The 14,147-nt window shown below is 40.9% G+C and overlaps 1 protein-coding gene across 6 annotated transcripts in view; it reads right to left on the bottom strand.

Annotated features, from left to right (window-relative positions):
- ATRN (attractin) overlaps positions 1-14,147 on the bottom strand; it is a 158,550-nt gene that overhangs the window by 108,723 nt on the left and 35,680 nt on the right. For all 6 annotated transcript variants that reach the window (XM_049650035.1, XM_049650034.1, XM_049650036.1 and 3 more), the window contains exons 2-4: positions 13,937-14,020; positions 10,305-10,418; positions 3,321-3,449 (exon numbers count right to left, since the gene is read on the bottom strand). In XM_049650035.1, coding sequence (XP_049505992.1) covers positions 3,321-3,449; positions 10,305-10,418; positions 13,937-14,020 — 327 coding nt within the window. The remainder of the gene's footprint in view (positions 1-3,320; positions 3,450-10,304; positions 10,419-13,936; positions 14,021-14,147) is intronic.

Here is a 14,147-nt window from a genome sequence, read left to right as displayed (position 1 = left end):
TCACATACACTCTCTCTGGCTCTCTAAATGAATGAATGAATGAATGAATGAATGAACCTTTTTTTAAAAATTCTAAAAGAAAAAGATCTTTGCAAGGCCAACAGTTTATAAAAAATAAAGTTTAAATTTCAGATTGGACTTGTTATCGTAAAATGGCTATAACAATCACATTTCGTTTTTCTAAAAGGCCTAAAATAAAACTGTAGTAAAAGCACTGCCATGCCAGTGTGAGCACCCCTATGCCTCACACCAAAAATATGTCAAATTAGAATTTCCTACTGCCACACTTATTAACCATATACAAGGGAATGACACTCAACCAAAATCTAATGTTGCTGAAAAATGAAGAGAAGGGAGTAACCCTTAACGCCTTTTGAACTAAAGGAGGGAAAATATAACAGCCTCTCTTACACCTCAACTTCCCCACTCCAGTGCCCTTAGGCAGAGGTTTATCTCATGTGCCAAAAATTAACTGTGAGCACTCTCTAAAGTTACATAAAATCTCAGGGCGCCTGGGTGGCTCAGTCGGTTGAGCGTCCGATTCTTGGTTTTGACTCAGGTCAAGATCTCACAGTTCGTGGGTTGGAGCCCTGCATCAGGCTCCACACTGACACCATGGAGCCTGCTTGGGATTTCCTCTCCCTCTCTCTCTGCCCCTCCCCCACTTGTGCTTGCACTCACTTTCTCTCTCTCTCAGAATAAGTAAATAAACTTTAAAATTAAATAAATAGGAGCGCCTGGGTGGCTCAGTCAGTTAAGCGTCTGACTCTTGATCTCAGCTCAGGTCATGATCTCAAGGTTTGTGAGTTCAAGCCCCACATCGGGCTCTGCGCTGATGGCACGGAGCCTGCTTCAGATTCTACCTCTCTTCTCTCTGCCCCTCACCTGTTTGTGCTCTAAATAAATAAATAAATAAATAAATAAAGTTACATAAAAATCTCAAAACACAAACATCATTTTTTAATCTCTGAAAAGTGAAAGTGGCAGGTAATAATACATCAAAACATCTGTTTCTATGTCTAAACTGGAGTAATGAGAAAAATTGGTCTAATTATCTGTGCTTAAAATATGACTCAGAAATAAAATGAAGTGTCAATTTGTGTGAAAATAAAATATAACTATTTTTTTCTTCTTTTAAAAGAAAATCAGGGAACATCTAAGTAGCTGTGGGTAGCCAGTCTCAAGGGTCCCCCAGCTACGGTCAGACCAAAGCTAGGATTCAGTGCAACTTGAGGATGCCTGTAAAAAGAATAACAATGTTTTATGTATGTGTTTCTAGGCATTCTTCTGGGAATAAAGATCATCGTTTTATTTGGCTTTTCAAAGGGTCTGGAACCCCTAAAATGGTTTAGGACTCCTTTTTAAAGAACAGAGATCTTGGAACCAAGAAGCTATTAAAATTTAGGATAACCTCAACCTTCGTTCACTTAACAAATAAATACTAATTCTGGCCTCCAGGAGAGATCAAGGCTCCCTTAACCAATCAGGGTAAGAATAACATGCATTTCTTGGTCACAGAGCTAGAACTCTCCAGTGATAGGGCAAAGGGTTTCCAATGTCAAGGGGTGCTTGAATTGCGCCCCCTCCAGGGGTGCTCCCTCCCTGGAGTTTCTCTTCTCCCTCAAGGCTGCTATTATGAGGGGGCTTGCAAGAGCTAAGACTGTGCCTAAGGACCTACAGGGAACCCAGAACGAGGCCTAGTTGAATGGCTAGAGCAATGCTACTCAGAGTGTGGACCATGGGTAGGCAGCAGCAGCATCACCCAGGAACTTATCAGAAATTTGGATTCTCAGGCCCCAGCTCTGTTGAACTATGGTTTCTGGGTAGGGTTCAGGAATCTGCGTCTTAACAAGCCCTCCAGGAGATCTCAGTGCCATGTGCAGTTTGAAAAGCCCTGGCCTAAGGGGACGCCTGGCTGGCTCAGTCAGAAGAACACCTGACTCTTGATCTGGGGTTGTGAGTTTGATCCCCACGCTGGATGTAGAGATTACTTAAATAAATACTTAAAGAAAAAGCAAAGCAAAGCAAAGCTCTGGCCTAAACCTCTCCCCTCCCCTTTAGAGCTGAGTGTCCCACTCAGTGCCATGGCTTTCTAACCTTCCACTGTGAACTGTGTCCCCACCAGGTCTCTGACCTTACCCTCCTCAGCTAGGGTCACCTAGGGCCCCCTCTGCTTACCCAACCTCCTAGCTGTCAGTTCCCTCCTTGAAACTTTCTTTTCTGAGCTTCTGTGACAAACAGCGCATTGGCATTCCTCTGTCCCTTAGCTGCTTCTACTGCCCCTCTCCTCACCGTGCACTCGGGCCCATAAGCCAGTGAGTCACTGTCCGCGTGCCAGTGACTCCCAGATGACATCCCCAGCTCTGGCAGCTCTTCTGGGCCCTAGATCTGAATATCAATGTCCTGCTTACACATCTCACTTGTACCCAACCAGACTCATCAGTCTTTCCCCTCAACCTAGCCTTTATGCCTGCCTGGGTCACTAAAAATCACCTTGCTAGTACTGTGATATGCTGCCCAGGCTGCCAAGTCACCAACTCCGGGCACCTCAAAAGCTAAATCACCATATCAAACAAGGTAGAGCTGGCTCTAAATAGGCCTATGAGAATATGGAGAGCCTGAGAATATGGGCAGAAGTAGAATCCAGCATAACGCTCATACATGGAGCTTACTGCCTCTGCCAGGAGTTGGCAAACTTATTCTGTAAAAACCCAAATAGTATCTTAGGCTGTGTGGGCCACAGAAGCTCTTCAGCACAAACCCTTTGCTTAGGGTGCTTTATGAATTTAACCACTTATGAAAATAAACATTTCTTAAGAGGAAAAAGAGAAAGGCCAAAAGTTAGCCTCTTTCCTATCACAACAAATTCCCAAAGCTGCCTAAGTCTGTTGTCTGCATTTCCTTTGTAACCTCAACGAAGTTCTCATCAACGGGCTAACCCGAGTACGTGAAAATGAATAATAGTTGTTAAATTGCACTCAGCAAAAAAAACCCAATGCTTTTATCCATTAGCAGAAAAATGCCCCTCTCTTCCAGGAGAAGCTCAAAGGCAGTTAGAGCTGGGATGAAATTGTGGTCCCACCACTCTGACAATGTATTTTACCATTTCCCACCAGTTTCCTCAATTACAGAACAAGTGAACAAATAGTGCCCATACCTCATGAGTTTTTGAAGGAACTTTAAATGAGAAAATCCATGCAAACTGCTTAGTGCAATGCCTGGCACACTGTCAGCCCTCAACTATGTTAGTCATTATTATTGTTAAAACAAAGAGTAAAGTTTCTTCATAAAATCACAAAGATTAGACTTAAATATCTTACTTGTAAGTGATATTAAATCCAGTCAAATTATAAGCAGCATCACTAAAAAAATGCAGCAGGGCATAACCTGATGTGGCAACAACCTCGGGGACAGTCTCGTTGCCGTCTCTCTCAGGAACGATGAGGCCACTGAAATGGAAACACATTTCTTATAAAGGGAAGCGTACTCAACAGGCATGTCACATGGCGGCATACAAATTCAAAACTGGAATTCATCCTTATAATTAAAAACAAACAAACAAACAAAACACTTCCAGGAAAAGGGGCAAATTCCTGTGATAAATGCATAGTGCCACCCTGTTAGTTCTGGATCCAGTTCTGAATCCTCAGCGGGACAGATCTGAATCTTTCCTAGGCTTGCCTTTATCCTGGGTTATATTTCTAATGAGATTTGAAATCAATCACCCTATTCTTTTTTTATGTATACAAAACTGTTTGTAATGGTTCTTTGAAAGACTGAGTAAACCTTCAAAATTACAGAAACTAACAAACTTTATTAGTTGATGAATGCCAAATATATACTACTGAAAAGTATGAAAAGTAAAAATATAAATAAATAAATTGGGTAAACACCCACAATCTTAACTCTATCAGTATTCTGATGTACTTTTTTTGCCTGATACCATTATCACAGCTTATATTCTATTTTACAAGTAATACACCAGAAGCATTTCCTTTCTCATTTGGATTCCAGCACACAATAGTATTTGCTGGGTGTCTGGAGAATGTTAAAAACTATCAAATCAAAGGGTCTAAATGATGGCTTTAAGGCTCTTGATCCATATGCTTTCCAGAAGCCATATACCAATCTGAAATCTCATCAATAAAGAATAAAAAGGTCCATTCTACCTCATCTGCCAAGAAGAAGTACCAGTCCTATATTAGCCTTGCTAACCTGGTAAGTGAAAAGTGATTTTTTTATATTGTGGTTTTGAGTTTCTTTTATATTCCTGAGGTTAATCATTCTTCCTGTGTTTACTTGCCTTTTGCATTTCTTCATATGCTCACATCTTTTGCCCAATAACCAACTCACTATCACCACCACAACCACCACCAACACCTCATTCAGTGAAAACCTTAATCCTTACCAGGCCCTATGCAATCTGCTTCACACACACAACCCCACACAATGAACAAACATCTCATTACTACTCTCTTCCCTGCAGTCACTCAACCCCAGCTGCACTAGCCTCCTTGCTTTCCCAAAGCACATACCATGTAAACTACTCCCTCAAGGGCCTATGACAATCTTAAATGGTCATTCACTGTGACCTAGCAATTCTAAGTTCTTTGTAGAACGAACACTTGCTCGTGTACACAAAGACTAATATACAACCACCCTCACTGCAGCACTATTCAGAATGGCAATACATTGGAAACCACCTAGGGGTGCCTGGCTGGCTCGGTCAGTACAGCATGTGACTCCTGATCTCAGGGTCATGAGTTCAAGCCCTACATGGAGTATAGTGATGACACAAATACAAAAAAATACAAAAAAAAAAAAAATACCAAAAAAAATACAAAATACAAAATACAAAAAATAAAATACAAAAAAAAAAATACAAAAAAAAATTTTTTTTGTATTTTTTTTAACATTTATTCATTTTTGAGAGTGAGAGAGACAGAGCATGAGCAGGAGAAGGGCAGACAGAGGGGAAGACACAGAATCAGAAGAAGGCTCCAGGCTCTGAGCGGTCAGCCCAGAGCCCAGTGCAGGGCTGGAACTCACGGACTGCAAGATCATGACCTGAGCCGAAGTCGGGACGCTCAACCAACTGAGCCACCCAGGCACCCCCCCAAGAAATTTTTTTTTAAAGAAGAAGAAAACCTCCTAAATGCTCATCTGCAGAGAGTTAGATGCATCAATCATTCCATACCGGTAGTTCTGCAGAACTAACAAGGAACTCATCAAGGCATTCTGATAAGTAGGGAAAAAAACAAGATACAAAACAATGGACCTAGTATATGTGTACATTTTCACATATTTAGGTAAGTGCATATAAAAAAAATGAAATGGAAGAATAGAGAAGCGGGAAATTAGGAAGAGGAGCCAGGATTTTCATTCAATAAAAATATCTAGACTGAATTCTACAAACTCTAGGACTGTGTAGGTACTCCAGGGTTTACAAAACAGTGAAGCATTCTGCATTGTGTATTCAACTCACAAATATTCACTGATACTGAATGTGAGACACTGTTCTAGGTACCAGAACACAACAGTGAAGAAGCCTCTGCTCTCATGGAGTTCATATTAGAGAAACAACAAATAAGTCCAGAAATATCCCCCACCCCCACATACAGGCGTGTATATGTAACACCAAGCAGAGATAAATGCTATAAAAAGAAAAAAACAGTGAAAGAACAAAGGCGCTGGGGCACCTGGGTGGCTCAGTCAGTTCAGTGTCCAACTCTTGATTTCAGCTCAAGTCATGATCCCAGGGTCATGATTTCAAGGCCCACTCTGGGCATGGAGCCTCCTTAAGATTCTCTCTCCCTCTGCCCCTCCTGTTCTCTCTTAAAAAAAAAAAAAAAGGTGGGGGGGACACCTGGGTGGCTCAGCTGGTTAAGCGTCCAACTCTTGGTTTCGGCTCAGGTCATGATCTCATGGCTCATGAGTTCGAGCCCCACATTGGGCTCTGTGCTGGCAGTGTGGAGCCTGCTTGGGATTTTCTATTTCCCTCTCTCTATGCCCCTTCCCTGCTCACGCATGCATGCACAGGCACGCTCTCTCTCTCTCTTTCTCTCTCTCTCTCTCTGTCAAGATAAAGAAATAAACTTAAAAAGGGGGGGGACACCTGGGTCATTTAAGCATCCGGCTTTGGTTCAGGTCATGAAATCATGGTTCATGAATTCAAGCCCTGCATCAGGCTCTGTGCTGATAGCTCAGAGCCTAGAGCCTGTTTCAGATTCTGTGTCTCCCTCTCTCTGTTTCTCTCTCTCAAAAATAAAGATTCTGAAAAAAAGGTGCTACTTTAGAAAGGGCAGTTAGGGAAGGCATCTTGGAAAAGGTGACATTTGCTTTCATCAGTTTTATGTACCAGAATCCCTTGAAATGCTAAGTGGGGAAGTACTTATAAGAGGGCGATGTAGAAACAGATATGCTGAAAGCAATCTTCCCATAAGAAATACTGGCCCAGGATGACTCGGGGCTTCAGTCACATGTGGAAAACCCAGCACTCTTATCCTAGCATGAGCTTTAGGACCAGAGGGAATGCCAATTCTCACTCCACATCACTGGGCATGTCATAGACATCTGGGAACCTCAGTGTCCTAAGTGCACATGGAGAGAAATCCTATCCACCCAGCAGTGATACAATAAGAATCAAACTATTACAGCACGTGAAGTGCTTAAACATTGATTGCCTCACATTAATAGGTAGTCAGTAAATGATGGCTAACGATATCTATTATTTATATGGTGGGGACATTTAAGTGCGCAGGACGAACGGTAGAAAGGGTGAAGGGAGAAAGAACAGAGTCACAGAAGGGGTGTGAGGGTCACCTATGTTAGATGACCATGATGCTGGAGAAAGGGGGTCAGCTTCCCCACTGTCAGAGAGACTCGGGCATTTGCTTCTTTATATTTGAAAACCTGACATTATGACAGCTTTAGAATGTGCTACTTTCTCCCAGTGTGAAAATAAAACAACTGGTTTATGTAAAAATAAACTTTTACAGGGTAAATGAATACAAATGCAGCCTCAACCCAGCATGCAAAGCAATGGAAAGTGCGTGGGTGAGAAAGTGATGCTGCAGGCATGCCATTCAACTGTCACCCCGAGCTGCTTCCCACCCCCACCCCCACCTCCTGCCCCCAGGTAGATAAATACACACAAGCACAGCTTAGGTTGCAGCCAGTTTTTCAACTTGAGCAAATCAAGAACTGCCTGCCCTGGGGTTCTACATAACCTTTATTTTAAACACAGAGTACCACTGTTCAGAACCATTTTTGAAAATCGCTATTCAAAGATATCCATTATCACGGTGCCAGGCAGACATGGGCTCTGTGAACACACCTGGGGCACACCCTGACTTCACCAACGACACTACCCAAGTTTACTAGCAGTCCTAGGTCTCCTTGCAAGACCAGACGCTCTTCAAAGGCTGGGAGATTGGAAGGTAAGCCAGATTTTTAAAGTCAGGGGTCAGAGCCCGGTGGTGGGGCGAGGCAGAGTCTGTACTTCCGCCTGGTAAAGGAAGGTCCGAGACCCTGAGAGGTGCCTGCCTTTGACTACTCTCTGCGCCATGGTCTGACGACGCCATCATATGGCTCCTCTAACAGCCCTTCATCACAGTCTAAACAACTGCCTTATCAATGTCACTCCCCCACCAAAAAAGAATTAACACATACACACAAAAAACTTTAAAAGGAATAATGTTCTGTTGAAGGATGTTCTCAGAAAGGAAAACTACTCTCCCTGTTCCATCACCACTACCACCTCTGCATCTCCTACCGACAGATCCCAGCAGAAGAGCTGCTCCACAAAGGTGCTACGTTTATACATTTGTTGAACTGAACACACCACAAAATCAAGATGTGGTACAGCTGCAAGAGTCTTGGTCCTGCGGTTCTCAGATTTGTCTGCTAATGGAACTCTGTTTGATAACCAAATTTTGTTCTGATAAACAAATTTTATTCAGAAATTCCATATGTAAAAGATAAATGTGATCAACCAGCTCAGAATCAAATTAAACTTTGTAGTTTGCAACATACTCAGAGAAAACACGGTACGATGCCAGCACTTTGGGCAGAAGCCGAGTACAAGAGCACTTAAGTGACCTGTTCAGGTTCATACAGAGACTGGGGCAGAACTGGGATAAACAGTCCCCAGTTTCTGAATCCCATGTGGTTCTTTTCTTATTAGCTGGGCTGTCTGCCAGCAGGCTCTTAACACTCTGGGATGCCTGCACATCACCCCCGGCTTGATTCCTCTCTCGAGAACTCTCCTGGCCCAGCAGCACCCCTCAGCCTCCACCTTGTGACAGCACCCTCATGGCTTCAACAGTTGTTTTCAAGGTGTTCTGCACATCGGTGCTTTTAGGAGTTTTGTGTTTCGGGTAAATTTTGATTTTTAAACACACATTTTTTTCACTAACATCTTAGAGAATTCACACTATGTTGTCAGTTTAAATTTTAAAATAACCAATGGATTAATGTATATTATCAATTAACCAGCTTTTTTAGAGAAACATAAAAATCCTTCTATTAATCTGTGCATATACTTTGGCTTCTCTCAGAAGTCACTGACTTAGGGATGCCCAGCTGGCTCAGTCGGTTGAGCCTCTGACTGGGTTTCGGCTTAGGTCATGACCCCAGGGTCATGAGATCGAGCCCTGTGTTGAGCTCTATGCTAAGCATGGAGCCTGCTTAAGATTCTCTCTCCCTCTCTCTCTCTCTCTCCCCCCCGCCCCCCGCTCATGCTCCCTCTCTCAAATTAAATAAATTAAATAAAAAATAAATAATAATTTAAAAAGAAGTCACTGACTAGAAAAATTACAGCCTCCTGATTGTTTTGTTGCTGTTGTTGCTTCACGTGTCGGCTCACCAGACACACAATCCAGGTGAGCCACAGGGTTATGCACACCTGCTTGGCTGATGCTCCCCCAAGGGCTACTGGCAAGCTGATGCACAGTGCCTGGCACATAATAGGGACTCCATGAATTCTGACTCATGAACTCAGTGTCAAGTGAACCCCCAAGTACTATCATGATAACAGCGTAACAGAGATAGTTTCCTTACTTGTGTTGAAGTTTGGGGTTCCTTGCTATAACCTAAGGTACGCTTCAAACTCTGGCATAAAGATAAGTGCACCCAACGCTTGGACAATGACATTTTACTGCTTAGCATGGCCTATATACTCCGCTCTTTGGCTCCAGAGTGGACCTTTGAAACCCAGAAAATAACCTCGGTGCTCAGTTCAAAGACATGCTGGGGAGAATTCCAAGCCCAAGGGAATGGAGAAATACAAGGGCACATTAGTCCCCTGATCTCCTGAGCTCTCTGGCTTCTTGTGTACTCTTTACTCTCTGTTACCTCCTCGCTGACAGGAAACATCAACTACACCAGCCCCACGTGAGGAATACAAAAAATATTTGTCGAACTGATTTCTTTTTAAAGTCAGAGAAAGAAATCCAGAAAGTCAGCTGCAGATGAAAAACTGACAGCTACGGCTCTCTAAGGGGATGTGCAGTTTTGAAAAATATAGTTCATAAATCGTCTATTGAGTAAAAGGAAGAAAAATAGAACGGTTTTGAATTCCCATGCAGTCAAAAATATAATAAACAACACAACTACTTATTGTTAATAAAAACTAAAATGCCGAAACAATTCAGAATACCCCATGTATTTAGTGTTAAGTGTTTCCTAATAAGGAATATACTTGTTTAAAAAATCACAACACAAAATTGGTATTTTCCTCATTTTCCACAGGTAACTGCTGTTCATTTTCTGTGTATTTTTCCAAAAAGCTTCCTTCACCCATATTAATGCATATACATAAATACACACACACACACACACACACGCACACACACACACACAAACTATATCTGGATTCAACAAGTAACTCCTGAAGGCCTATGCAATGAGGAACACAAGGGTCAAGGTGAATGTGGGTCCTGATTTAAATTTTTCACAAAAACAATATCCAATATATTACTCACAAAACATTTTTTAAATGTAAACTTCACCACCACCACAAGAAGTAAGTAAACTTGATAGTACCACCACAATTTTATACATCAGGAGACCGAAATGAGAGGTCCAGTACTCTGCCCAGAAACTTACCTAGTATCTACAGGAAACCAAGTCAGGCCTAGCACACAAGTGACAGAGGACTCCAGAACTAGCACTCTCGCCATGAAATAAAGGTGGTAAGTAAGTGATAATAAAAGTGATGAGCAATAAAAGTTTGCAATCTAGGAGATAAGTTTGAATTCAGAAATCAGATAATGATTAACTAGTACTTGTATGACAGAGCTTACCTAAAGGCAGCAACTAGTGGTGCGTAAATTGAGTCTCCATCATAAACGTATAAATGATCCCAACTACACTCTGTAGCAAAATGATTAAAACGAAGTCTCATTATTCTATTTGGCCTGAAAAGAACAAAAAAAGAGTAATTTATAATAATCAGCATAACTACCAGACATTTGAGAAGAAAACAGAGATAGATTTTTAAAGATAAATTTACACGGAGAGAAGAAATTAATAGTATATAAACAACATTCCTTTATCGGTCAAAGATTTACTTTTCTTTGTACTTACTATGTGCAAGACCACTAATCATGCAACGGTAAACAAGGCGGACAGGTCTATGCCTCTTCAGGCCCTACAGCCCATACAGTGGCTGTTCTTTAACAGCCTGTGAACCAACCAGTTAGCTGGTTCATTTCTGCACTTCCTTTCCTATTCAACTTAAGATTTCACACTACATCATTTCACACACACAACTGCCAATTCTTTAAACTTGCCTACCCTTCTGCCTTTTCATGGAGCTACCTGGCAAAGCCCCGGTCTAGAGGAAACCAGGGATCTCCTTTGATTCAAATTAAATGCAAAGAAAACTAAGCTGTGCTGGAGGTAGTCACAACACTGGATAGGCTGGTTCCAGGACTGGTCACAGCTCACCAACTTCAAATTGGCACTTTACTTCTGCCAGCAGTCAGTCCTACTACTAATTCTCCCTCTCCTTCCCCACAATTGCTACTAACTCCCAATTACTATTTCAAACCACTCAGTCTCACCTCCTTGCTTAAGCTCAGCACTCAGACAAAAATCTCTCAACTCCCCATTTTCCAAAACAGATACACCTGTCTATTCCTCCTTCCATCTCTTAAACATTTCACATCTCCCTCTCATCTGGAACTTCCCACACCCATATTTAAATGTCCTTAAGTCTCACACATTTTACCAAAAAAACAACAAAACATAAAAACTTCAAATTTCAACTCTCCTTCTAGCCATTACCCAACCTACCCCTCCTCTCTCCTCTGAAGAGAGTGAACCTCCACATAAGACTTTGCTTTCTGTTTCCTCACATCCTACTCACCCACTTTGTTCTCAAACCTGGCTTCCACCCAAACACTCCACTCAAAAAGCTCTTGGTAAAATCAGCACCACTTATACCCTGGTGATGTCTAATTATATGTCTCCAGTCTAGGCCTTCCCTCTACCCCACATGTGTCTACCTAACATCTCTAAGCAAACAATTAAGTACATAAGCAAGTTAACTCAGCTGATGATAACTACCATGAAGAAATGAAAGGAATGTGATGTGTCCAACAGGTGGCAGGGAGTTATCCCAGAAAGCTTTGGAAAAGATGAGAATGACAAGAGATAAGCCATGTGAAAAAAGCTGGGGAACAATGTTTCAGGCAGAGGGAAGAGCACAGTCTTAAAGTCTTAGTGAGAAAGGGATTGATGTGTCTAGGCAACGTGAAGAAAATCAGTGTGTCTGAAACAGAGCAAACAGAGGAAACCACAGGAGACAAGAAGCGAGAGGTGGGCAAGGGGCAACGGCAAAAACCGGGAGGCCAATTTCAAGGCTACCACCGTGGCCCAGAAAACAGAGGATGGCTGGGGTCTTACAACAACTGTAGAGATGAAGATGAAAGGGAGATCATAAATGGATTGGGAAGACACTCTAGAGGGAGAACAGACAGAACTTACTGGCAGGCTGAATATGGAGATAAGAAAGGAAGGAGTGAAACTTTTTTTGCTTAGGCTCGGGAGGAACCACCACCAAGGGCACACTGGGAGGGATGCTGGAGAAAGATGTCAGATAGAAATAAACTGACAGAAAGGGCAAGAGCAAACAACTCCTTAAAGCAGCCATTCTCAAAGTGGGGTCCTCACAATGCCAGAGGCCTTGGGACCCATTGGCATTTACTGATGGTGCAAGAGCAGTGGTGGGTGAAACTGCTGGTACCTGGGAACAGAGCAGGGCAGAGGCACCAAACCGTACCAGTAATCGCTGTTATTCTTTAATACTACACGTTCCCAAGGAAAAAGGAGTTTCATTTAAGAGTGTCTTTATTAAGCGGTAAAAACTGCTAATTTTATTAAACTGTGGCCCACGAATACACATCTTTTGAATATTCTGCCTGACAGGCTGGGAAGTGTGCATAAAGCACTTCTGCTGTCTAACAAAGTACTGCGGGCTCCAGGAAAATCGCTTTTGCAATTGTTTGAGTGCTGAGCTGAACCTATCGCTTTTTTCTTGAACACTACTTATCATTTTTACTTGAAAGGACAACTGACAAACTATGGTTACTCAGACTCAGATATCTGGTAGATACTTCCTTAAAAATGAACCAAAGCAGGTCTGTCACTTCAAAGAAAACAACTGGCAGTATTTGTTGCCAAAGATAAAATTCAGGCTTTCAAAGCAATAATTAGTTTTGGAAAATCTGTCTCTGCCACCCAGATAAAACTTCCCAATGCTTAAAATTTTCTGATGAGATTAAATGGTGACATTAACCAATGTGATTTTTTTCATATTGTATCATGAAATATATCAAAATTTGGAAGATCTGAATAGTTCAGGGAACTATTATTTTCTAAATAACCCATATAACCTGTTACAAAGCCATGCAAGGCTTAAAGAGCCATTCAAAAGTATAAGAAAACTCAAAAGATTTTAATTTAAATTCCAAAAGTTCATTAATAATGTTTTAGATTCCACACTGCAATTTACGTTTAAGAAATTAGCACTTGTCAAGCTTTGATGCAGTGTCAAAGAAGACCATCCAAAATTATTTAAAAATGTTATTCAGATATCCTTCCTTTTCCTACTACACATTCAAGTAAAGCCTAATTTTCTTCACATGCTTCAACCACAATAACATATTCTAACAAACTGAATGCAGAAGAAAATATGATAATCCACCTATCTTCTACTGAGCCAGACAGAGAAGTGATTTTACAAAAATGTAACACGATACCATTCTTCTCACTGATGTTTTTTTAAATATAGGGTTTGCTTTTTCATAAAAATATGCCATTTTGTGCTAACATGTAGTAGGTTTATTATTGCTTTTAAATGAGTTAATAAGGAATTTCCTTAGTTTTTATTTATAATAAACACAGATATAACCCACACAAACAAGAGTTATTTGGAATTTTCAAAATTTAAGAGTGTAAAGGGGTCCTGAGACCAAAAAGTTTGAGAAACACTGCTTTAAAGATGTGCCATGGAGAGAAGAAGGCAAGAGCTGGAGGGGCACAGGAGGCCCAGAGAAGAAGCTATTTTTATTTTTCTGCCCACAATAAAAATAAGTACTTAGAAAAATGATATAATATTATAATTTTCTAATGGTATAAATCATTTAAAATATTCAACAGTTCTAAGTATGATAACTGAAAATATACAAACTTCTGGTGTGTATAATTCATTCACAGCTTTAAATCAACACAAGACAAAAACTGAAAACAAAAATTGTTTTCAAATTCACAATGAAGGTTAATAAAATCATATTCACTTGTCAAATGAAAAGTCATCAAAAAAAATATTTTAAGTACTCTATGCTACAGGTTGTTAATTTTACTTGTAAAAAAAGTAACGCCACACTGAGCTCTAAAAAAAAAAAAATTTAAACCAGCCATTACTACTTACTGTCCTTCAATGAGCCATGTACATTTTGTTTTATATTTATAATTTCCAGGTCCATCTGTTACAAACCCAGAAGATCCAGTTAGTCTGTAATGCAAAAAACAAACAAACAAACAGAAAACAAAAAACAAAAATGTAAGTCCATCCAAGTTTCACATACTAATCTTTCTTAATTCTCAAATAATGCAAGTTAAGCATAGTAAGTACATTAATG

Source organism: Panthera uncia, assembly GCF_023721935.1.
Source record: "Panthera uncia isolate 11264 chromosome A3 unlocalized genomic scaffold, Puncia_PCG_1.0 HiC_scaffold_11, whole genome shotgun sequence".
NCBI lineage: Eukaryota > Metazoa > Chordata > Mammalia > Carnivora > Felidae > Panthera > Panthera uncia.
This window is presented reverse-complemented; position numbering and strand designations above follow the sequence as displayed.